At 45.7% G+C, this 25,436-nt stretch overlaps 1 protein-coding gene across 1 annotated transcript in view; it reads right to left on the reverse strand.

The window, feature by feature from the left end:
• Positions 1-25,436, reverse strand: part of LOC311225890 (uncharacterized protein) — a 381,841-nt gene that overhangs the window by 249,232 nt on the left and 107,173 nt on the right. Inside the window, exon 4 of the mRNA XM_084311282.1 lies at positions 5,237-5,281. Within this exon, the coding sequence (XP_084167408.1) occupies positions 5,237-5,281 (45 nt within the window). The remainder of the gene's footprint in view (positions 1-5,236; positions 5,282-25,436) is intronic.

The following is a 25,436-nucleotide window of genomic DNA, read 5'->3' on the forward strand; positions in this document are numbered from 1 at the left end:
AGATTTATAATTTGGCGATTAGAATTTAAGGTCTGCCATATACAAAATACACTGCATCTACCGCGGCCGGCAGATAATGGGTCGTCTGTGCTCTGTGTCAATATGATGTGGCGGTGGTGAGAGAAACTGTGTGTGTGTGTGTGTGTGTGTGTGTGTGTGTGTGTGTGTGTGTGTGTGTGTGTGTGTGTGTGTGTGTGTGTGTGTGTGTGTGTGTGTGTGTGTGTGTGTGTGTGCGTGTGCGTGTCACATGTCCGTTCTAATGTTTACAAACAATGAACCTTTAAATGTAAATGAGATGCGCTCTGCTCACGAGGTCAAGTTTGTAACATGAGACGCACATGAGGTCTTACATCACCCGTTCTTTAGCCTACAAGAAAACCCTGCAATCGCGTTTTTGATTGTGCTCTGATATTTTACTATTTCGCATTTGATTTGACCAAATATATGGAGGCATATTCCCTGCAACAGGTTCAAAGATAACTTCACATTTATTGGCAATTCGTTTCCTTATATCGCTTCCTCCAGGGTTCCAACTTGTGTTGACAAAATGCAACCCTGCTCAGCTACGGGGAATCAGCGCTCTCTCTCTAGACTAGAAAGGTGCACTCAGGCCCTGTCCACACGAGAGTTTGGATTTAATATGACCGAAGTTTGAAAAAATAAAACTCCGTCCACACGGTGAACACAGGTGGACAACCGTGTATAACTGCGTACTCACAGGCAGAGCTGGAACCCAGCAACCGATACATTCAGTACAATGTAATACAATGCCAAAGCAGTAGGCGGCGATGTTGTTCAGACATGAAGGCCATTTCAACCAATCAGAAAAGACTGAACGCTCACTAAACTTCCCGTTGGGTCGCGATCTGCCATTAATTTACTGAAGAAGAAGAAGTAAACTTCCCGTTTAGAAGCACAGCTGGACCCTATTGATCATTTTGCCAACGGAACATATATTTTCAGCAAAGAAAGAAACTGCAATAAACAAACGGATACATTCACTGTGTTCTGCCTCTCATTTTGTTGATGAAACAAAACCATCAGCAACACAATTTACCACCAAGAGCGGATAGTTTAGTCTCACAAAAAAGATCTCCGGTGTTGTTAGCTACACATGCTAATGTCAATGGCATTCTCTATGTATAGTATATAGCTTAAATGCTAACGTAATAATGTAACGTTAACGCTAGTATAATGAATGGATGCAAACGTTATTTAACACATTGCAGAATGGGTACAATACAATACGGCTCAATACAAACAATTGTTATGGGGATGCAGTCTGGACTGGGTTCCTTATAACAATAACTTGACAACACATGAGTTTAGTTTAGCTGCAGCTACATGTTTACTCTGAGCGTCAACAGACATCAGTCGATCACAACACTCTTCAACACAGACGATACGTTTTGAACAAAAGTTTGTTACAATCATTTTCATATAACGCTACTTGGGACAGCTCTGCTGTAAACACTGGTGTAGTTGGCTCTGCTCTAATCTCTACCCCGCGGTCTGCCGTGAACATGGGGAATAATTGCGACAGCTCTGCTGTAAACACTGGGAATAACCTCGGTTGCTATGCCCACACGCAACTGCAAAACCGCACAACTCCACCCTGGCCACCGGTTTCAAAAGACCGCGGTTGCAGTGTAGCAAATCCCCGGTTGTGTGTGGCCGAACAGTGCAACTGCGCACATACAATCACGGTTACATTAAACCCAGCGTTCGTGTGGACGGGGCCTCAGTAGAGCACAGATGTCCGCCAGGGCGGCAGCCACACATAATAATAATAATAATAAATTGGATTTGTAATGCACTTTTTGTTCACTGGGATCCCAAAGTGCTACACTACATGGTTAAAACAGTTAAAAAAATTGAAATAAAATAGTTATTAGTAAAACAAATAAAATAAAATACAGAATAAAAATAAGATAAAAATAGAGCATAGTTAATTAAAAACATAGTATAAACAGACAATTTAAAAACAAAAGCGCAATAAAATAAAACAGTCAAAGGCCTTTTTGAACAGGTAGGTTTTCAGGCCTGCCTTCTCTCTCTCTCTCTCTCTCTCTCTCTCTCTCTCTCTCTCTCTCTCTCTCTCTCTCTCTCTCTCTCTCTCTCTCTCTCTCTCTCTCTCTCTCTCTCTCTCTCTCTCTCTCTCTCTCTCTCTCTCTCTCTCTCTCTCTCTCTCTCTGTGTTCAATGATTTAAAGTGGCCAAACGTTACAATATAAATACTAATTGGATTTTTGGCTGGTAAAAAATCTGCCCGGCTGGTAGTTTTTTAAATCTACCAGCCAAATGGCTGGTAAGTCAAAAAGTTAAGTTTGTTCCCTGGGGACACCTCAGTTGCCGTTCGAGTTTAAATAAAGGTTTGAAATGAAATGAACTCAGAACATTCCCCTGTGTTCCTCTCAGGGTCAGCTTTAACATATTTCCCAATTCATTGTCTATGGAGCTGCTTCAGACTTTACACTTGATGACACACAGCGTCAGAGAGGGAGGGACAGAGAGAGGGAGGGACAGGGGGAGGGACAGGGGGAGGGACAGAGAGAGGGAGGGACAGGGGAAGGGACAGGGGGAGGGACAGAGGGAGGGACAGAGAGAGGGAGGGACAGAGAGAGGGACAGAGAGAGGGACAGAGGGAGGGACAGAGGGAGGGAGGGACAGATATAGGGAGAGAGGGAGGGGGAGGGACAGAGGGAGGGAGGGACAGAGAGAGGGACAGAGGGAGGGAGGGACAGGGGGAGGGACAGAGGGAGGGATGGACAGGGGGAGGGACAGAGAGAGGGACAGGGGGAGGGACAGAGGGAGGGATGAATAGGGGGAGGGACAGGGGGAGGGACATAGGGAGGGACAGAGGGAGGGACAGGGGGAGGGACAGAGAGAGGGACAGGGGGAGGGACAGAGAGATGGAGGGACAGAGAGAGGGACAGAGGGAGGGAGGGACAGGGGGAGGGACAGAGGGAGGGATGGACAGGGGGAGGGACAGAGAGAGGGACAGGGGGAGGGACAGAGGGAGGGATGAATAGGGGGAGGGACAGGGGGAGGGACATAGGGAGGGACAGAGGGAGGGACAGGGGGAGGGACAGGGGGAGGGACAGAGAGAGGGATGGACAGGGGGAGGGACAGAGAGAGGGAGGGATAGGGGGAGGGACAGGGGGAGGGACAGAGGGAGGGACAGGGGGAGGGACAGAGGGAGGGACAGGGGGATGGACAGAGAGAGGGACAGAGAGAGGGACAGGGGGAGGGACAGAGAGAGGGATGGACAGAGAGGGACAGAGAGAGGGATGGACAGAGGAGGGACAGAGGAGGGACAGAGGGAGGGACAGAGGGAGGGACAGAGAGGGACAGAAAGAGGAATGGACAGGGGGAGGGACAGAGAGGGACAGAAAGAGGGATGGACAGGGGGAGGGACAGAGAGAGGGATGATAGGCAGGGATGGACAGAGAGAGGGACAGAGAGAGGGACAGAGAGAGGGACAGAGAGAGGGACAGAGAGAGGGATGGACAGAGGGACAGAGAGAGGGACAGAGAGAGGGACATAGAGGGACAGAGAGAGGGACAAAGAGAGGGACAGAGAGAGGGACAGAGAGAGGGACATAGAGGGACAGAGAGAGGGACAGAGAGAGGGACAGAGAGAGGGACAGAGAGAGGGATGATAGACAGGGATGGACAGAGAGAGGGACAGAGAGAGGGACAGAGAGAGGGACAGAGAGAGGGGAGGGACAGAGAGAGGGACAGAGAGAGGGATGGACAGAGGGACAGAGAGGGACAGAGAGAGGGACATAGAGGGACAGAGAGATGGACAAAGAGAGGGACATAGAGGGACAGAGAGAGGGACAGAGAGAGGGACATAGAGGGACAGAGAGAGGGACAGAGAGAGGGGAGGGACAGAGAGAGGGATGGACAGGGGGACAGAGAGAGGGGAGGGACAGAGAGAGGGACAGAGAGAGGGACAGAGAGAGGGACAGAGAGAGGGACAGAGAGAGGGACATAGAGGGACAGAGAGAGGGACAGAGAGAGGGACAGAGAGAGGGGAGGGACAGAGAGAGGGGAGGGACAGAGAGAGGGATGGACAGGGGGACAGAGAGAGGGGAGGGACAGAGAGAGGGACAGAGAGAGGGACATAGAGGGACAGAGAGAGGGACAGAGAGAGGGACATAGAGGGACAGAGAGAGGGACAGAGAGAGGGACAGAGAGAGGGGAGGGACAGAGAGAGGGATGGACAGAGAGAGGGATGGACAGGGGGACAGAGAGAGGGGAGGGACAGAGAGAGGGACAGAGAGAGGGACAGAGAGAGGGACAGAGAGAGGGACAGAGAGAGGGACAGAGAGAGGGATGGACAGGGGGACAGAGAGAGGGATGGACAGAGAGAGACAGACAGGGATGGACAGAGGGAGCGCTCCGTTCTCCAGCTGCAGCGATAAGGAGCCTGGACCTGCCCGTGATGATGTCATCAGTTAAATGGGACATGATGCAACTACAACCAACCCAGAGTGTCTTTTAACTCGTGTTGTCATTTAACTCATTAACATGGCCAGAGGACACGGATCAATCTTTCTTCAGCACACACACTCACATGTACAGTATGTACAACACAAAGGTAATGTCGCAGAAAATGGCCTTGTATAGTGCAACGTGCACATACATAACACACCGGATCGTGTGTGTGCGTCTGTGTGTCTGTGTCTCTCTCTCTGTGTGTGTGTGTGTGTGTGTGTGTGTGTGTGTGTGTGTGTGTGTGTGTGTGTGTGTGTGTGCGTGTGTGTGTGTGTGTGTGTGCGTGCGTGCGTGCGTGTGTGTGTGTATCTGCGTGTGTGTTGTTTGTGTGTATGTCAGAGCGCACCGTACAAAGAGAATTTTCTACAGGCAAGTGAGCCAGCTGGACACATAAGCTCTTCTGCACAACAAATCCAAATAATCCTTTACGGTGGAAAGAGGGGGAGAGAAGCGCGCGCACACACACACGCACACGCACACACACATGCACACACACACGCACACACACACACGTACGCACACACGCTCCGGGTGCAGACGCTCAGCACCGGCCCTTCCCTCACAGCGACATGCAAGTCACTGGAATGCGTGCACTCAAAATAGCAGGGCAGCTTATGACATTTGAAGCTGCCAAATACACACACACGCACGCACATACGCACACACACACACACACATACACGCACGCACGCACAGAGGAGGTGCCATACGTAAAAAGCAAGGATGCCGTCTTACCTTCCATCATGGTTGCAGATTTGCATTCCTCTATCTCCAAGGAGCCTGGAAGGGAAGCAGAAGTGTGGATGATGAGTGGGGCGCTCCCCGACCTGAGACACACAACACGGCGGCAGTGTTGACGCGACGCGGGCGGAACAACGCTATAGATAGGGCTAACGGCCCGGCCGACAGAGACGACACCCTCCCGGACCGACGTGGCCGGTCAGCCGGGGTCCATGCAGCGAGACGAGGCTAAGAGAGAGCGCACGACAAGAGGCGGCGGAGGAGGAGGAGGAGGAGGAGGGGGGGGTCATGGATGCTGCCGCTGCTGCTCTGTCTCCTACACTACCACCACAGGATGCTGCGAGCAGGAGGAGAAAAGAGCCGTTTGGAGAGGGGAAAAAAGAGAGGGAGGGAGGGAGGGAGAGAGAGAGAGAGAGGGAGGTGGGGAGAGAAGAGGGAGGGGAGGGGAGGGGAGGGGGAGGAGGCAGCCTGCTGAGGTCACAGCTGGGCTCAGCCAATCCCTGAGACTCTCTGTGGAGTCACATGGCCCAAGGCTTGGCTCTCCTGACGGTGTGGAGCCCTGGAGAACCATATACTAGTAACCCTCTCTCTCTCTCTCTCTCTCTCTCTCTCTCTCTCTCTCTCTCTCTCTCTCTCTCTCTCTCTCTCTCTCTCTCTCTCTCTGTGTGCCTGTCTGTCTGTCTGTCTCTCTTTCTCAATTTGTCCCCACCCATCTACCTACCTATCTATCTATCTCTCTCTCCCTCTCTCTATCTTGGTCTCTCTATCTGTCTCTCTATGTCTTTCTCTCTCCCTATCGTAACCTCTCTCTCTCTCTCTCTCTCTCTCACACGTGCATGCATTGCACACGCGAGATGCATCCAAACCACACACACACGCACAAAAACACAAATGCATATAAAAACATAGATACACAGACGCGATCTGACCCACATAGCGGGTATCGTCGACAAATAACACATACATGTTATTCCCATGTCCCCAGAGATACACAATAAACATGCACACAGCACTCACTCAACGATGACGGCACCGCCCACTGTTCTCATTAGGTAGATTAGATTAAACGTATTGTCAGAGTGCAAAGTAGCAGTATAGTAAGTATGCTAAACTAATGTATGTACAGTATTATTATATACAGTGGTACAAGTATGAATACACTATGGTAATAAACCATACTGGCCAGTGGTTTAACATGTACATGTATACACAGTGTTATTGTATTGAATCATACACAGTGTTACATCATGGATAGAGTTCATATGGTATAGGTTGAGTATAGGCAACATAGTCCAGATGGTATGGAGAGAGTGTGAGAGTGTGTGAGAGAGAGTGAGAGTGAGAGTGTGTGAGAGAGTGTGAGAGAGAGAGAGAGTGTGAGAGAGAGTGTGAGAGTGAGAGTGAGAGTGTGAGAGTGAGAGAGTGAGAGAGAGATAGTGTGTGAGAGAGAGTGAGAGTGTGTGAGAGAGTGTGAGAGAGAGAGTGAGAGAGAGAGTGTGTGAGAGAGAGTGAGAGGGAGAGAGAGTGAGAGAGAGAGAGTGAGAGAGAGTGAGTGTGTGAGAGAGTGAGAGTGTGTGAGAGAGAGTGAGAGAGAGAGTGTGTGAGAGAGAGAGTGAGAGTGAGAGAGTGAGAGTGAGAGAGAGAGAGTGAGAGTGAGAGAGTGAGAGTGAGAGAGAGAGAGCACCATAACAACTACATGTCACTAATACTAACCCATACCTTATGAAGGGGAATTACGCTATTTTTAAACATGGACCCTATTTTCTCCATAATTGAGGGTCTAAATGAATAATAGGGACAGCGATGTTCAGTGTAACTGCTTCAGCAGGCAGCCGCTTCAGCAGCTTCAATGTGATCACACTGGACACGCGAGCACGTCCGAACACGTCCACTGAGCGTGTTTGTGAAGGAGAGGCTCCTTCATGAGGCTACTTCATGAGGCTCCTTCGTGGGGCTCCTTCATGGGGCTCCTTCATGAGGCTCCTTCATGGGGCTCCTTCATGAGGCTCCTTCGTGAGGCTCCTTCGTGAGGCTCCTTCATGAGGCTCCTTCATGAGGCTCCTTCGTGGGGCTCCTTCGTGGGGCTCCTTCCTGAGGCTCCTTCCTGAGGCTCCTTCATGGGGCTCCTTCATGAGGCTCCTTCATGAGGCTCCTTCATGAGGCTCCTTCCTGAGGCTCCTTCCTGAGGCTCCTTCCTGAGGCTCCTTCATGAGGCTCCTTCGTGGGGCTCCTTCATGGGGCTCCTTCATGAGGCTCCTTCATGGGGCTCCTTCATGAGGCTCCTTCATGAGGCTCCTTCATGGGGCTCCTTCATGGGGCTCCTTCATGGGGCTCCTTCCTGAGGCTCCTTCCTGAGGCTCCTACCTGAGGCTCCTTCCTGAGGCTCCTTCATGGGGCTCCTTCATGAGGCTCCTTCGTGGGGCTCCTTCGTGGGGCTCCTTCATGAGGCACCTTCATGAGGCTCCTTCATGAGGCTCCTTCATGGGGCTCCTTCGTGGGGCTCCTTCATGAGGCTCCTTCATGAGGCTCCTTCATGGGGCTCCTTCATGAGGCTCCTTCATGAGGCTCCTTCATGGGGCTCCTTCATGAGGCTCCTTCATGGGGCTCCTTCGTGGGGCTCCTTCATGAGGCTCCTTCATGAGGCTCCTTCATGAGGCTCCTTCATGAGGCTCCTTCGTGAGGCTCCTTCATGGGGCTCCTTCATGAGGCTCCTTCATGAGGCTCCTTCATGGGGCTCCTTCATGGGGCTCCTTCCTGAGGCTCCTTCATGAGGCTCCTTCATGAGGCTCCTTCATGGGGCTCCTTCATGGGGCTCCTTCATGGGGCTCCTTCCTGAGGCTCCTTCCTGAGGCTCCTTCCTGAGGCTCCTTCCTGAGGCTCCTTCATGGGGCTCCTTCATGAGGCTCCTTCGTGGGGCTCCTTCGTGGGGCTCCTTCATGAGGCTCCTTCATGAGGCTCCTTCATGAGGCTCCTTCGTGGGGCTCCTTCGTGGGGCTCCTTCGTGGGGCTCCTTCGTGGGGCTCCTTCGTGAGGCTCCTTCATGAGGCTCCTTCGTGGGGCTCCTTCCTGAGGCTCCTTCATGGGGCTACTTCATGAGGCTCCTTCGTGGGGCTCCTTCGTGGGGCTCCTTCATGGGGCTCCTTCATGGGGCTCCTTCATGAGGCTCCTTCATGGGGCTCCTTCATGAGGCTCCTTCATGGGGCTCCTTCATGGGGCTCCTTCATGAGGCTCCTTCATGAGGCTCCTTCATGGGGTTCCTTCATGAGGCTCCTTCATGAGGCTCCTTCATGAGGCTCCTTCGTGAGGCTCCTTCATGAGGCTCCTTCATGGGGCTCCTTCATGAGGCTCCTTCATGAGGCTCCTTCATGGGGCTCCTTCGTGGGGCTCCTTCATGAGGCTCCTTCATGAGGCTCCTTCATGGGGCTCCTTCATGAGGCTCCTTCATGAGGCTCCTTCATGGGGCTCCTTCATGAGGCTCCTTCATGGGGCTCCTTCGTGGGGCTCCTTCATGAGGCTCCTTCATGAGGCTCCTTCATGAGGCTCCTTCATGAGGCTCCTTCATGGGGCTCCTTCATGGGGCTCCTTCGTGAGGCTCCTTCATGGGGCTCCTTCATGAGGCTCCTTCATGAGGCTCCTTCATGGGGCTCCTTCATGGGGCTCCTTCCTGAGGCTCCTTCATGAGGCTCCTTCATGAGGCTCCTTCATGGGGCTCCTTCATGAGGCTCCTTCGTGGGGCTCCTTCATGGGGCTCCTTCATGGGGCTCCTTCATGGGGCTCCTTCATGGGGCTCCTTCCTGAGGCTCCTTCATGGGGCTCCTTCATGGGGCTCCTTCATGGGGCTCCTTCATGAGGCTCCTTCGTGGGGCTCCTTCATGGGGCTCCTTCATGGGGCTCCTTCCTGAGGCTCCTTCATGGGGCTCCTTCATGGGGCTCCTTCATGGGGCTCCTTCATGGGGCTCCTTCATGAGGCTCCTTCATGGGGCTCCTTCATGGGGCTCCTTCCTGAGGCTCCTTCATGGGGCTCCTTCATGGGGCTCCTTCATGGGGCTCCTTCATGGGGCTCCTTCATGGGGCTCCTTCATGGGGCTCCTTTATGAGGCTCCTTCATGGGGCTCCTTCATGGGGCTCCTTCATGGGGCTCCTTCATGAGGCTCCTTCATGGGGCTCCTTCATGAGGCTCCTTCATGGGGCTCCTTCATGGGGCTCCTGCATGAGACTCCTTCATGAGGCTCCTTCATAAGGCTCCTTCGTGAGGCTCCTTCATGAGGCTCCTTCGTGTTATTGTAAATGTAAATAGTTTGAGGAGGTAGGCCATGTCTGGTTTGTCTATATTTCATTAAATGGTAAATGGCTGCATTTATATAGCAGCTTTTATCTGCGGAGGCGACCGTGCAAGGTGCCAACCTGCTCATCGGGTGTCTTGCTCAAGGACACCTCGACACGCTGCCCGGGAGGAGCGGGAATCGAACCGGGAACTTTCGGATAACCAGACGACTGCTCTACCTACCGAGCCACTGTCGCCCCTCATTGTAAGTCACAATAATTCAGCGCTACATTCATTTAAAATCTTAGAACAGTAACTGGACATGTCTTGTTTGTCAGGAGTTACAGTATGGCGCTGCTCCGACCGGCCGCCTTTCTGTTAGCTCCGTCGAGACTGTGCTTACTTTTGTTAATTTTTATAGTTTTAAGAGTTTTATTTGCACCAACTGTTGGTGCATTATATGTGTATGACCGTCAGTCACTCATTGACATTGGTTTAAGGAAAACTTACCGACTGGATTACTCTCTGGATCGGATTGCTGAACAACAACAATGGCCAGCGGAGATCCTTTGTTGCGGCCGAAGCAAGGAAAAGGCGCGACGACGAGGTAGAAGAGCCGGCGTCCGAAACAGACTGAGATCCAAGCGACACAGAACCACATTGCCCAGCATATTGTTGGCCAATGTGCAATCAATAGGAAACAAACTGGACGACATCAGAGCACGGATACAATTCCAGAGGGACATTCGGGACTGCAACGTCCTCTGTTTCACCGAGACTTGGCTGAGTCCGGACGTCCCAAACCATGCAATAGAACCGGCAGATCACTTCTTCGTCCTCCGTAAGGACCGAACGGCAGAAGAATCACTAAAGACGAGAGGAGGCGGCATAGCTTTCATGGTAAACAAGGAGTGGTGCGATATAGGCAACGCAAAGGAATTGTCTAACCACTGCTCCCCAGACCTGGAGTTTATCACCATCAAATGCCGACCCTTCTTTCTCCCGAGGGAGTTAACGTCCATCATCATGATCGGAGTATACATCCCACCACAAGCAAGCACTGGGGCCGCACTCTCGAAGCTACACGACGAGGTAAACAAACAACAGACAGCTAACGTAGACGCTGCTATTTTGGTTCTGGGCGATTTCAACAGCGCGCGTCTTAAAAAGGTGTTGCCGAATTTCTATCAGCATGTGACCTGTCCCACCAGAGGCGAGAACATATTAGACCATGTATACTCGCAATTTAAGAATGGGTATAAGTCACAGGCTCTTAGTCCATTCGGGAAGTCCGATCACGCCGCCATCTTTCTTTTGCCAAAGTACAAACAAAGTCTCAAGCGAACGCCGGTGGTCTCGCGAGAGGTTAAGCGTTGGACCGTGACGTCAGAGGAGTCACTCCAAGCTGGAGTGTATTCCGTGATAACACAGCCAATATTAACGAATACACTGAAACGGTGCTTGACTATGTCTGTACTCAGGTAGAAGAAACAATCCCCTCCACCACAATTAAAATCTACCCAAATCAAAAGCCCTGGGTAGACAAATCCGTCCGTGAGGCTCTGAAAGTGCGCACATCAGCATACAACACCGGGCTGGTGACAGGCAACATGGAAGAACACAAGATGGCAAGATACAACGTCAGGAGAGCAGTAATAGAGGCAAAACGGCGTTACAGGGATAAAGTTGAACTTCAGTTTGAACAGGCTGACTCTAGAGGCATGTGGCAGGGCCTCAGAACAATGACAGATTACAAAGGCACCCCCCTCAAACTGAACAGTGACATCTCCTTAGCAAATGATCTCAATTCCTTCTAAGCAAGGTTTGAGGCTGTGAATAACAACACCAGCCTACAAACCACGGAAATGGGGGGGGGGGGGGGGGTCTGCTGATGGAGACTCAGTGTTCAGGGTAACAGAGCATGAGGTGAGACGGATCTTTAAAAAAGTGAATATCAGGAAGGCAGCAGGACCGGACGGCATCCCCGGCCGCATCCTAAAAGTCTGTGCCGACCAACTGGCCCCGGTATTCACTGACATCTTCAACCTGTCCTTGGAACAGGCTGTCATCCCCACCTGTCTGAAGAAGTCCACCATCATCCCTGTACCCAAAAAATCTACGCCCGCTTGCCTCAACGACTACCGCCCTGTAGCCCTCACCTCCATAGCCATGAAGTGCTTTGAGAAGCTAGTGAAGGGCTACATCTGTTCCTCCCTCCCCATCAACCTGGACCCTCTGCAATTTGCATATCGCCCCAACAGGTCCACGGAGGACGCCATAGCCCATGTGCTGCACACAGCAGCATCACACCTGGACAAGAGGCAGGGGAACTATGTGAGAATGCTGTTCATCGACTACAGCTCAGCATTCAATACCATAGTCCCCTCCAAACTCATAGCCAAGCTCAGGGACCTGGGCTTGAACTATGACCTCTGCCAGTGGGTCTTGGACTTCCTGACGGGCAGACCCCAGGTGGTAAGAGCAGGCAACTGCACCTCCTCATCCATCACGCTCAACATAGGGGCCCCCCAGGGCTGTGTTCTGAGCCCCCTCCTCTACTCCCTGTACACACATGACTGCGTAGCACAGCGGAACAACAACACCATCATCAAATTTGCTGATGACACAGTGGTGGTGGGCCTGATCTCTGCCAACGACGAAAGGGCCTACCTGGAAGAGGTAGAGAACCTGTCACAGTGGTGTCAGGAGAACTGCCTCTCCCTGAACGTCAGCAAAACAAAAGAGATGATTGTGGACTTCAGGAGGTCGGGGGTCAAGGACTACAGCCCCCTCAGCATCGACGGGGCACCGGTTGAGAGAGTGAACAGTTTCAAGTACCTCGGAGCCCACATATCAGAGGACTTGACATGGACCACACACATTGACAGTGTTGTGAAGAAGGCACGACAACGCCTCTACTTCCTCAGGCGCCTAAGGAAGTTCCAAGTCAGTCAGAAGATCCTTAGGAACTTCTACTCATGTACAATAGAGAGCATCCTGACCGGCAACATCACCTCCTGGTTTGGGAATAGCACTGCACAAGACCGTAGCAGACTACAAAGAGTGACACGTTCAGCCGAACGCACAATTGGAGGGGGGCTTCCCACCCTCCAGAACATTTACAACAAGCGGTGCTAGGGGAAGGCTAAGAGAATTATTAAGGACTCGAGCCACCCGAACAACTGCCTCTTTGAACTGCTGCGGTCAGGCAAGCGATACCGGAGTCTCAAGGCGAGCACAGAAAGACTCAGAAGAAGCTTCTATCCCCAGGCCATCAGGCTGCTAAACGAACAATAAACACTATGCAACAACCATCAAATGCACACAGCACACACACCCACACGCACACACTCACTCAAACAAACAACACACTGCAGCACCCACTCTACACACTTTAGATCACACAAACACACTTTACACTTTATATTTATTGATAAAGGATTTGCACTACAACTCGTACACCTACTGTAAATTGTACCTAAATTGCACCTCATCCCATTTCTGCCTTGCACTATATAGTATTGTATATTAGTACACTGCACAGTATTGTATATTATATGGTAACTCAGTACGTCTATTCTGCATCGAACATTGTACATATGTCTAAACTGAACACTGTGACCTCATTTTTTTTACTTCTAATTTTACTATGTTATTTTATTTCATACTTATCGTGTCTTGCACAGTCTCTGGAGCGTAACAGTAAGAAGCATTTTCTATAAAAGTATTCTTTTTTTTTTTGTATTTTATTTTTTTATTATTTTTTATACAAACATATAAACAAACATGACACACAATAAGATATACAAGCATTAATTGTCAGGGCACATCCAATGAGATCACCTTTTGGTTAGTTGTTTTATATAAGATATACCCATAATACCTGTTATCTAAAAAAAAAAAACCCTACACACATATGCTCAGCTCGAACCCCCCCCTCCCGGACCCCACCTTGAGAAGTACCTCCACTATCCCTCGCACCTAACCAGACACTACCATTATAAGCTAGCTTTTATTCTCTCCACCACTTCTAACCACATTGACATTTTGGATTCATTGAGACCCAGAATTCTTGCTGTAGATATTTCATGGTAAATTACATCGAGATATGTAAGAAACCAAACTTTACGGCACATTTTTTCCGGTTGAAACCAGCGTGATGCGATCAGCTTTTTGGCTACTGTGATACCCGATAAAACCAATCTCTTTAGCTGTGGATTCACTGCAAACTCAAAAACATCATTCAACAGCAATACCGAGGGGTGTACAGGTATATTCCAAGATACGAGTTTTGATATTTGTTGGGTCACATCTTTCCAGAATGCCTTAACTGGTGAGCAGTCCCAATACATGTGCATAAATGTCCCTTCGTCCCCATTTGTACATTGGGTGCATTTGGAATCTTGTTTGAGCCCCATTCGGCACAGTCTTATAGGAGTCAAGTATGTCCTGTGAATATAGTTAAGATTGATTTGTTGATGATCCGGGTTCCTTGATGTAAGTCGGACATTTGCCCAGGCTCCTTGCCAATCAAAGTCCTTTTCCAGGTCTGGTATATCCCTCCTCCAGACAGAGTCAAGTTGGAGGGTTTCATACGAGGACGTTAGTAATTGATGATAAAATTCTGAAACAAAACCTCTCGATGTTCCGGTTTAGCGTTAGAATGGAGTAGGTCGCATGTGACACAGCTGCTCACCCGTTATTTTTTTTTTCGTTTTTAAAACATATTTTTAAACCATTAATGCGTTTAAAACTTGACGCATATATCAACTGAGACTATCAACTAACTATATTGACCAAAATAATCGAGATGTCACCAAAGAAAGACCCAGCGAAACCAAAACCAGTCGAAGAGGTCCCGCCGCGGGACCCAGGATTCGTACAGCGGACAGCAGGAAATATTGACTTGACAGCAGCCGCTTCAAGTTCATCCCCATCAAACACCTCCGCAGATACCGAACATATCATCCGGAAAATGGAGGAAATGGGGAAGACAATAATGAAGGAAATGATCCACCAATCACAACTGTCGGAGAAGATAATAACTCAAAAAGTAGATGCTATTAAAGAATCTATTGAAGGCAAAATTGATGCGCTGAGAGCGGACGCCGACGCACAGAATAAACGCACCGAGGCTCTGGAGAAAGTAGTGGAAGCACACGAAATCAATTTCACTCGCATCTACAATGAAGTAGAGGCTAACAAAGTTAACCTAACTGCTGAGATGAAGGGGAACTACAATGAAATCAAGACGGAGCTCAGCGAAATAACGTTGGAGCTCACGCGAATCAATAAAGAACAGAAAGCCAAAATATTCGAGATGGAATATCAAAAACGCAAGCTGAATATTCGTATTGTCGGTCTGGACGAATCAGTGAGATGTGAAAACCCTGAAGAGTTTGCCACAGAATTACAGAAAATCTTGGGAACAGGAATCCTTCCTAAAATACCGGAGGTGGATCAGTGCTTCAGATTGGGTCCCCGCTCCATTGGCAATAACGCTAAGCCCAGAGTGATATTAGTTATACTGCGCCAAGTCAGAATAAAAGAAATGATTATGCGTGAAACTCGCAGGATGAAAGGCAATCTGAAATACATGGAGGTACCAATACACTGCTTTGAAGATTATTGTCGTGATGTAGTGGAACTGCGTGCCAAGTTCAAGACGGTGATGTCTCAACTATACCTGGGGAAATACAGACCCCTACTAATATACCCTGCAATACTTCGCGTCGTCGACAAACAAGGAGCAAAGGTTCTCCTCAACTCGCCTGAAGATGCAGCCAAATTCCTGTCTGAACAAAACGCAGAATAGTGTATAAATGGCCTTTTAAATCTCAGTTATGCAAGGTCACCATATAGTACAACCTTTAATAACCGAGGATTTGGGACAGAGAGACCTACGTGCTCAGAGTTTTTGAATGCTTTCCCCGACGTGTTTATATTATTGCGGACATATTGGATTTAAGATTGGAACACTCCAGAACATACTGGAACATTCAGACAATGTAAAAATGAAATATTGGAATAATCTAGAACATCGAAGCATTCTTTGATATATGGAGCATTCTGGAATATCAGCAATACGTGGTCATTCACCTACCAGAAGCCCCTCGGGGGAATAATCAACAGCTATCTAGATGCAGAACCACAGAGCCATCATAGCCGGCCGGCTGAAGAACACTCTACACAACGATCATCGCCCACCCCGGTCAGGGGAAATGCTGCATATACGTATTTAAAAACTGTTTTTTATTAATGGGAAATAATTTCACTACTTCTCCAATTAATACTTTAGATGTTTAAGCATAGCAATGCTCTTTTAAGATCTAAGTTAATGTTCTCTTCCTTTTACTTGTTTTTTTTTTTCTTTTTCATCCGCTCTCTCTGATTTATTGAGGCTCTCTCTTCAGTTCAATACCTTCATATTATTCATGGGTTACTATAAATTACTATAAATTACAAGTTCATATAAAATGTAGTGATTAGGGCATGACAATTGAAGCTTATTTTTGGTCTTTATTTTTAGTTTATCTCATTTAAATTTTTATTTATTTATTTTTTATGGGTAAGTGGCCAAGCCACAGTCGACATTCTACTTATGGTAGAATTTAGAGTGTTAGATCCTATGGTATACATAGGAATGTTAAGGATAATTGGATCATTCTGGGATATCCGGTGGTGCAAGGGAGAGAGTCATACGCAAAGGTTGTGTTCATGGAACACAATCCTGTACGACTCTCGGTGGGAGGGAAGGGTAGGGGATTTTTATTTGTATATATGTATGTTTTTAAGCTCGGCTCTCAACGGGACCTCACTAGTGGGATGTATATCTATTATTGCCTCGCACTCTAGAAGCATTACCAAAAATTACAATGCAACATGTATAGACTATGGCTAGTTTGAATATAATGATATGGAACACCGGGGGAATAAATAACCAACTCAAACGCAAAAGCGTGCTCACACTGATGAAAAAAGAACATGTGGACATTGCTCTGCTAAGCGAAACACACATTCTAGGGAAAGACATAGGTAAATTAGCGGACAACATATACCATAATATCAGTCACTCCTCTATTGGTACGAGAACTCGGGGTGTAGCAATAGTCGTTAAACGTAAGTTGAATATTGTACTAAAGGGAGTATGGTCTGATGTAGAAGGTCGGATAACTATAGCTAAGATTGAACATAAGAACAGGAAAATAGCGTTGATAGCGGTATACGCCCCAAATTTGTACGAAGAAGATTTCTTCACTACACTAACCAATGCAATGTTAGACATTCCCGATTACTCATTTATAATAGGAGCGGATTTTAATGCCATCTGGAACCCAAGGATAGACAAATCTTACCTCGCCTTTTCCAGCGAACAAAAGAATTCATCGAAGGCATTAAAGGATTGGTCAAAGATTACAGGTGTAAAGGACTTATGGCGGTTACTTAATCCCACGACCCGAAAGTACTCTTGTCGATCTGCGAGACATAAGACACTATCCAGAATAGATTATGTCTTTGCATCACAGAGACTATTTGATAATTATGAAGTGGAAATGATACCCAACGCACTATCAGATCACTGTTATTTACTCCTTAAAGGTACATTTGGTATACTATCCTCCCGAGCCCCAAGATGGCGATTTAACTCGTTGCTGCTTAACAACAAGGAATTCATTACACAACTCAAAGAAGCTCTTATAGTATTCCAACGGGAGAATGCAAACTCGGTGCAAGACCCCAGAATAATATGGATGTCGGTAAAGGGAATGATCAAAGACTTCACGGATAGCTTTTCCTCCAAAATGCGCAAGAATCAAAGCACAAAACTGGATGAGCTGGAAACGCTTTACTCAACGTTATTTAATTCTCTGAAATACAACAACTCAACTCGACTAGAAAATCAAGTTAACGTACTAAAAATAGAGATCAATGCCATATACAGACAACAATCGGAAATACAAATACGCAGCACAAGACAACAGCAGTACTCCCATGGTTCCAAACCCAGCCACCTATTAGCCATGCGATTAAGAATTAATGCAACATTTGCAGATATAACTACCATTAGAGCACAACAAGTACTTGTAACAGATCCTGTAAAAATAAACGATACATTCAAAGTATTCTACTCCGACTTATATAAATCAGAAATTACCTTCGATCAAAACAAAATTGACACATTTCTTAATCAAATTATTCTCCCTAAACTTTCAGAGGATGACGCTAAACAGTTAGAAATACCGATCACACTAGAGGAACTCAAGAAGGCCATAACCGCAATGAAAAGTGGTAAGGCTCCAGGAAGAGACGGTTTCCCATCAGAAATTTACCTTTCTTGTTGGGACATAATTGGCCCCTTATTACTAAATATGATCTTATACTCAGTCAAGGAGGGGAACTTCCATAAAATTGACAATATTGCACTCATAACAGTCCTCCTTAAAAAAGACAAAGACCCCAACGAGTGCGGTAGTTATAGACCTGTAAGCCTCCTCGGAACAGATATCAAACTGTACTCTAAGGTATTAGCCATCAGATTACAAAAGCATATGACGTCTTTAGTTCACCCGGACCAAACTGGCTTCATAGGAGGCCGCCTGATCACTGAGAACATAAGACGTATACTGCACGTACTTGATGCCGACAAGGAGGACACCATACCTAAGGCGATGCTGTCCCTGGATGCTATGAAGGCCTTTGACAGGCTGGAATGGTCGTATCTGTGGGCAGTGCTAGAAAGGATGGGGTTAGGAAAAGGATTCATCGATATGATTAAAGTATTATACAAAGACCCATCGGCCATGATTACAACAGGCACAATCATCTCTGAAATATTTCCGGTATCACGCTCTGCCAGACAGGGTTGTCCTCTTAGTCCCGGACTGTTCAATCTATCATTAGAGCCTTTAGCACAATATATAAGACAATCCCAATCCATAGAACCTATCGTAATCAAGGGCACACAACAAAAAATTTGTTTATATGCGGACGATGTAATATTGTTCATGAAAAACCCCAACACCACATTGCCTCATCTGCTCAAGTTGATTGAGGACTTTGGTGATTTATCGGGATTTAAGATAAATTGGCCGAAGTCGGCTTTCCTTCCACTTAACACCCCTGCAAAAAAAGATACAACCCTCCCAGGACAGATACCGATGGTAAAACATTTCAGATGCTTGGGAGTGGAAATATTCCCTACCATAAGACAAACGGTGAAGCACAACTACACAAAAATCCAAAACAAAATCAAAGACGACCTTGATAGATGGGCAAAACTTAAGAACACAGTACAAGCACGGATATCAATAGTTAAGATGGATGTACTACCTAAAATCAACTTCTTCTGTTCAATGCTACCGTTACCCCCTCCAGAGGGTTACTGGAAAAGATTACACTCCTCCACATACAAATTTATTTGGAATAACAAACCACCACGTATAAAAAGATCCACCGCACAGAGAAATAAAGCAGATGGTGGCATGGCATTTCCAGATTTTTTCCTATATTTTAAGGCGTACTCATTAAGTCCATTGACAACATGGTTTGACTCCCAAGCATTAGCATCTTGGAGAAAAATAGAAGAAAACATAGTAGCCCCACATAGACTGAAGGACATAGCATACACTAAACTACCAATCAAGCACTGTGAACGAAAATTTGGCCCCATAATTACTCATGCGATCCGGATATGGCGTGAATCACACAAAAAAAATCCTAACCCACAAGAATGGCACAATCATACTCCCTTATTCAATAACAATGCTCTCTTAATTGGAAAACGACCTATAAGATTCCCTATATGGGAAGAGCAAGGCATACACTCATTAGGGGATGTTTTTAACAAACAGGGTTTTTGTAGTGATAAAGAAATACGCAAAAAATTTAATCTCACCAAGTCCACATGGCTTTTTCACAAACAGTTAGAGCTATGTTTGAAGTCTCACGGTGTTCCATTAGACAGACCAATTGAACACCACAGATACCACAAATTCTTCTACTCAAGAGTATAAAAGTATTCTGTACTTCTGTATGACAACTATTAAAGAAACTTGAAACTTGAAACAGTATTTAATGCAGGTGCTCTTGATTAGTCAATCCACCAAGCCTTGAGAGGTCTTTGCATAGTATCTGCCAAGGGTTTTGTAACTTGCTTTTTATGGACATTAAAGACTATGTTTGTGAGAATGCTTCTCATGGCGTTGTGAAGGTATGACCAGCCTCATCATAGTTTGTCATTATTATATGTGTCTGACAACATTCTTCGGGATCCCTACAGAGACCTTTGTGTTTACATTCCGTCTGGTCCTCCGTTTTTTCCATTCCGATATTTGTGGCCAGGGGCCTGTTTTCTGATGTTTACAAATGAGGACATAAAACGATATAGATATCCTATAATTAGTCGTGACTCAGTTGATATTTTGGACATACTACTGGCTTATTGAGTGATTGCTTAGGCCGTTCTCCTGCCAAGCTTCCGCGTGTGTACCGATGCCAGGTCAATACACCTGTTCCACCCCAGGTGAAAATCTGCATAAAATGTATACCTAGGTAAATGGAATATTGCTCCACTTCTACAAGGGCTATTTGCATATTCTTGGTATCTAGGAACATCTATGGACCTCAATGAATGTATTCTCAGTGTCAGAAATATTGTGTCTATTACTAGGCTTGCTTAAATTGTGATGAAACAAAGGAAAATATGAATTATGATTTTTCTTTTCATCTTTGACAGTGAATAAAACCATGATAATAATGACCAAACTTAAAAACTCCAGAACATTTACAACAAGCGGTACAGGGGTAAGGCTAAGAGAATCATCAAGGACTCCAGCCACCCGAACAACTGCCTCTTTGAACTGCTGCGGTCAGGCAAGCGATACCGGAGTCTCAAGGCGAGCACAGAAAGACTCAGAAGAAGCTTCTATCCCCAGGCCATCAGGCTGCTCAACGAACAATAAACACTATACAACAACCATCAAATGCACACAGCACACACATCCACATGCACACACTCACTTTAAACAAACAACACACTGCAGCACCCACTCTCCACACTTTAGATCACCTAAACACACTTTATATTTATTGATAAAGGATTTGCACTACAACTCGTACACCTTACTGTAAATTGTACCTAAATTGTACCTCATCCCATTTCTGCTTTGCACTATATAGTATTGTATATTAGTACACTGCATAGTATATTGTATATTATATGGTAACTCAGTTACTTCTAACAGCAATTAAAAAACAGTTTATACATAACATACATAACATACACTTATTAGTATGTGTTAAAAACAAGATGGACAAGTACACAGGGATAAAAATAGCTAAAATAGGACTAAAAAGAGCTAAAAAAGTGGGCGAGAAAAAAACAAGTCCAATCATGAATGTGTTGTTAAATAATTAAATTAATTTGTTACAGTCCACAACCCAGCTCCTCCAGTCCACAGCAGTTGGCCTGTCCTGGCCCTGCTTGGTTGTGGAGCCTGATTGCCACCGGGTCCGGCACAAAGGACTGCCCAAAGCGATTTGTGGTATGTCGGGGGGGGATGAGTCTGTGGCTAAACGTGGACCGCATTGCGGTCAGCTCATCATAGAAGGGGTGGCAGGGGTTCTCAAGGATAGCATGCAGCTTCCTCCTCGTCCTCCCCTCTGCCACCACCTCCAGACATTACAATAACATTACCTCCACTCTGTCTACAGCAGGTCTCTCCACTCTTTCTTTAGGAAAAGGTGCTTTGGTCTAGTGTTTCTTCTCTTGGACTGACAGTAGACATCAGGGTCAACATGATGGCTACAGACCAGATCTGCAAGGCTCAGTGTACAGACAGGAGTGATTTCATCCATTTATTTTCAGCGTGTCCCTGTCCTACAAAAGGTAGTCTATGAAAAGTGCGGCTCAATTTTTTAATTTTTTTTTAATAATTTTTTAGCATTTTTACAGCTTTATTGGTCACGCAGGACCGACAGAGGAGAGGGCGAACGGGAGGAGAGGTGGGGAGGACATGCGACAAATAACGACGGGAGCTGGGATCGAACCCGGGTCGGCCGCGTAGGTGCGCGAGGCGCTATGGTATGCGCCACGAGGGCGCCCCACGGCTCAACATTTTGCCGGTACAATTCAGATATGCGCAAACAAACAAGAACCGTTGTTTTATATGATATATAACAATTAGTGCTGTCAGGCGATTAAAAAAATTTATCTAATTAATTACAGGATTTGTAATTAATTAAACGAATTAATCTCATAACCATTTTAGGCCTGATATTCTATAATCATATTTCAAATGGCATGTGTCCGGATGGCAGAATTCAGTAATGTATCTACAAAAACCTTCTGTTTAATCATCTTCCATTTATTCATTTGCTTAGATTTTTCAGGTCTGGTCAATTTTAGCATGGTGTTATTCACAGTCAAAGATAAAAGTGCTGTTTTATTGATATTCTCATTTGGTTCATTACAATTTACTCAAGCCTAGTAACAGACACAGTATTTCTGACACTGGGAATACATTCCCTGAGATACATAGATGTCCCTAGAATCAGATACCAAGAACATGCAAATGGACCATATTAAAAAAAGTCTGTAAATGTGTATTCTACGTTCTTATGGAATTAATGATTAAAAAAAATTAAATAAATTTTTTTTTAATTAATTTCTTTTTTTAATACATTTTGAGTTAATTTTCATAACGCGATAATTTGCTGTGTAATTAATTAAATCTAATTAACGAGATAAACTGACAGCCCTAATAACAATATATAATATTATATATTAACGCTTTCCGTATTACAATGTGACAAGCGAATCTTCCTCACTGACTCACTTAGGTTTCTACCGTCTCGTCCAGCAACAAGTCAGGCTGTAGTGGACTGGAGTAAGGCTGCCTGAGAACATATGCCATTTGGAAGAATCGATAAATCGGTAAAAAATTATCGATAAATATAGATTTCTTTATTATTATTATTAGAATTTTTAATTATTATTATTACGGCATCTTCCTGATCGCTACTGGCAGCGTGCTCAGCACGACTCGCTGTCGTGGGCCAACTACAGCATCGCAAAAACTACAGTGAGTGCACATGACACACACACACAAACTAACGTTAAATACATTTAAAAATTATATATACATTTTAACACATGCAAAAAAAGTTACGCCACTTAACGATTTCACGCAGTTTATCAATAATTATCGATAAATCGATAAGTGGTCTCAGCCTTAGACTGTAGTAACAAGAAACAGAACAATCTTCAGACAATTATTATAAACAGCCCGAGACAAAACGAGAACAGCGGCAAAAACAAAAACACTTGTCTGTCTGTCTGTCTGTCTGTCTGTCTGTCTGTCTCTCTGTCTCTCTGTCTCTCTCTCTCTCTCTCTCTCTCTCTCTCTCTCTCTCTCTCTCTCTCTCTCTCTCTCTCTCTCTCTATATATATATATATATATATTAGTGCTGTCAGGCGATTAAAAAAATGTATCTAATTAATTACAGGATTTGTAATTAATTAATCTAATTAATCGCATTTTAATCGCATAACCATTTTATGCCTGATATTCTATATTCTATAATCATATTTCAAATTGCATGTGTCCGGATGGCAGAATTCAGTACTGTATCTACAAAACCTTCTGTTTAATCATCTTCCATCTATTAATTTGCTTAGATTTTTCAGGTCTGGTCAATTTGAGCATGGTGTTATTCACAGTCAAAGATAAAAAAAAATGTATTGATATTCTCATTTGGTTCATTACAATTTACTCAAAATAAAATGTTCATGATTGATTGAATGAAAATGTTATTAACAGATTGCAGAATGGGTACAATACAGTACGGCACACAATTGTTAAGGGGATGCAGACCAGAGAAAGACTTTCGTCTTGTTTACATCAGGGTCCCCCATTTTTTATTCATAATGAATTGTAAGTAAGGGTGCAACTTGCACCGTGCAATCCATTCTTTGTGGATCTAGCCCACAGTATTTCTGACACTGGGAATACATTCCCTGAGATTCATAGATGTCCCTATAATCAGATACCAAGAACATGCAAATGGACCATATTAAAAAAAAAAAAAAGTCTGTAAATGTGTATTCTACATTCTTATAGAATGAATGAGATACAAAAAAAATATTATAAAAAAAAAAAAAAAAAAAAACTTTTTTTTTGTAATTAATTTTGAGTTAATTTTCATAACGCGATAATTTGCTGTGTAATTAATTAATCTAATTAACGCGATAAACTGACAGCCCTAATATATATATATATATATTAGGGCTGACCCCTATTAGTCGAATAGTCGACTAATCGGTCGAAAGGAGCCGTAGTCGACTGCCAACCTCTTAGTCGAATACAAAAAAAAAACAAAAAAAACGTTTATAAATATATATATATATATATATTTTTTATCATTCTTTCCAAAAGAAAAGAGGCCTAGAAGCGTGGCTAACTAGGCTTGGGCGGTATCACTTTTTTCATACCGTTATACCTTAATTACCTAATACCCCGGTATACGGTATATGACGGTATGACTTTCATCATCATCAGCGGGGGGGGGGGGGGGGGGGCAACCCGTGTTACCAAGTAAACAAATCACGGAGATGGCCAGTTCGCCCGCAGCATCTAGTGCTAACGTTAAGCTCTGAGAATGGTAGCAGTTCGCCCGCAGCATCTAGTGCTAACGTTAAGCTCTCAGAATGGTAGCAGTTCTCCCGCAGCAATATAGTGCTAACGTTAAGCTCTCAGAATGGTAGCAGTTCTCCCGCAGCAATCTAGTGCTAACGTTAAGCTCTCAGAATGGTAGCAGTTCTCCCGCAGCAATCTAGTGCTAACGTTAAGCTCTCAGAATGGTGGCAGTTCTCCCGCCGCAATCTAGTGCTAACGTTAAGCTCTCAGAATGGTAGCAGTTCTCCCGCAGCAATCTAGTGCTAACGTTAAGCTCTCAGAATGGTAGCAGTTCTCCCGCAGCAATCTAGTGCTAACGTTAAGCTCTCAGAATGGTAGCAGTTCTCCCGCAGCAATCTAGTGCTAACATTAAGCTCTCAGAATGGTAGCAGTTCTCCCGCAGCAATCTAGTGCTAACGTTAAGCTCTCAGAATGGTAGCAGTTCACCCGCAGCATCCTACACACAACAACAACACACACTCTCGTTACCACAACGCTTTGCGGTATTTTCACAGCACTGTCGCAACATTACCGTAAAGCGTGAACACCGTTGTGATCATACACAACACTACAGTTAGCTCTCAGAATAGCCAGTTAGCCCGCAGCACCAGCAACGGTAAGCGTGTCTCATTTAATTTCACTCACTGAAGCGGGGTTCCCCTCCTCCTCCTCCTCCTCCTCCTCCTCCTCCTCCTCCTCCTCCTCCTCCTCCTCCTCCTCCTGTGTGTAGACAACCAGCTCTGCATGGCTCGCCCCACTAGTGAGGACTGGTCTCGCCCTCTGCTGGCACGTGTATGCACTACAACAAAACTCTGTTTAGACGGTATTGATTTTCAATACCGTCGGGATTTCTAAATACCCTGGTATACCGTAATACCATCATACCGCCCAAGCCTATGGCTAACGCTAATGGCACGCATATCAGACGCTAACTGCCTAAGAAAAGAGGCACAGGAAGAGGATTTCACCCATCTAATGAACACACTAGACTAGACAAATATCAAGATGTATCCATCAGTGGACCAATTGCATGCTTTTGCAGAGGACAACAAGCCTTCAGTCGACTCCTTCAGACATTAAGCACCCCCCACAGCCCAAATGGAATGATAAAAAAAAAATATATATATATATATATATATTATACTTTATAGTCGACTAATGGCAAATTTTGGCCAATCATAGTCGACTATCCAAATCCTTAGTCGGGGACAGCCCTAATATATATATATATATATATATATATATATATATATAT

This window comes from Notolepis coatsorum, assembly GCF_963971535.1.
Source record: "Notolepis coatsorum genome assembly, chromosome: 3".
NCBI classification, from domain to species: domain Eukaryota; kingdom Metazoa; phylum Chordata; class Actinopteri; order Aulopiformes; family Paralepididae; genus Notolepis; species Notolepis coatsorum.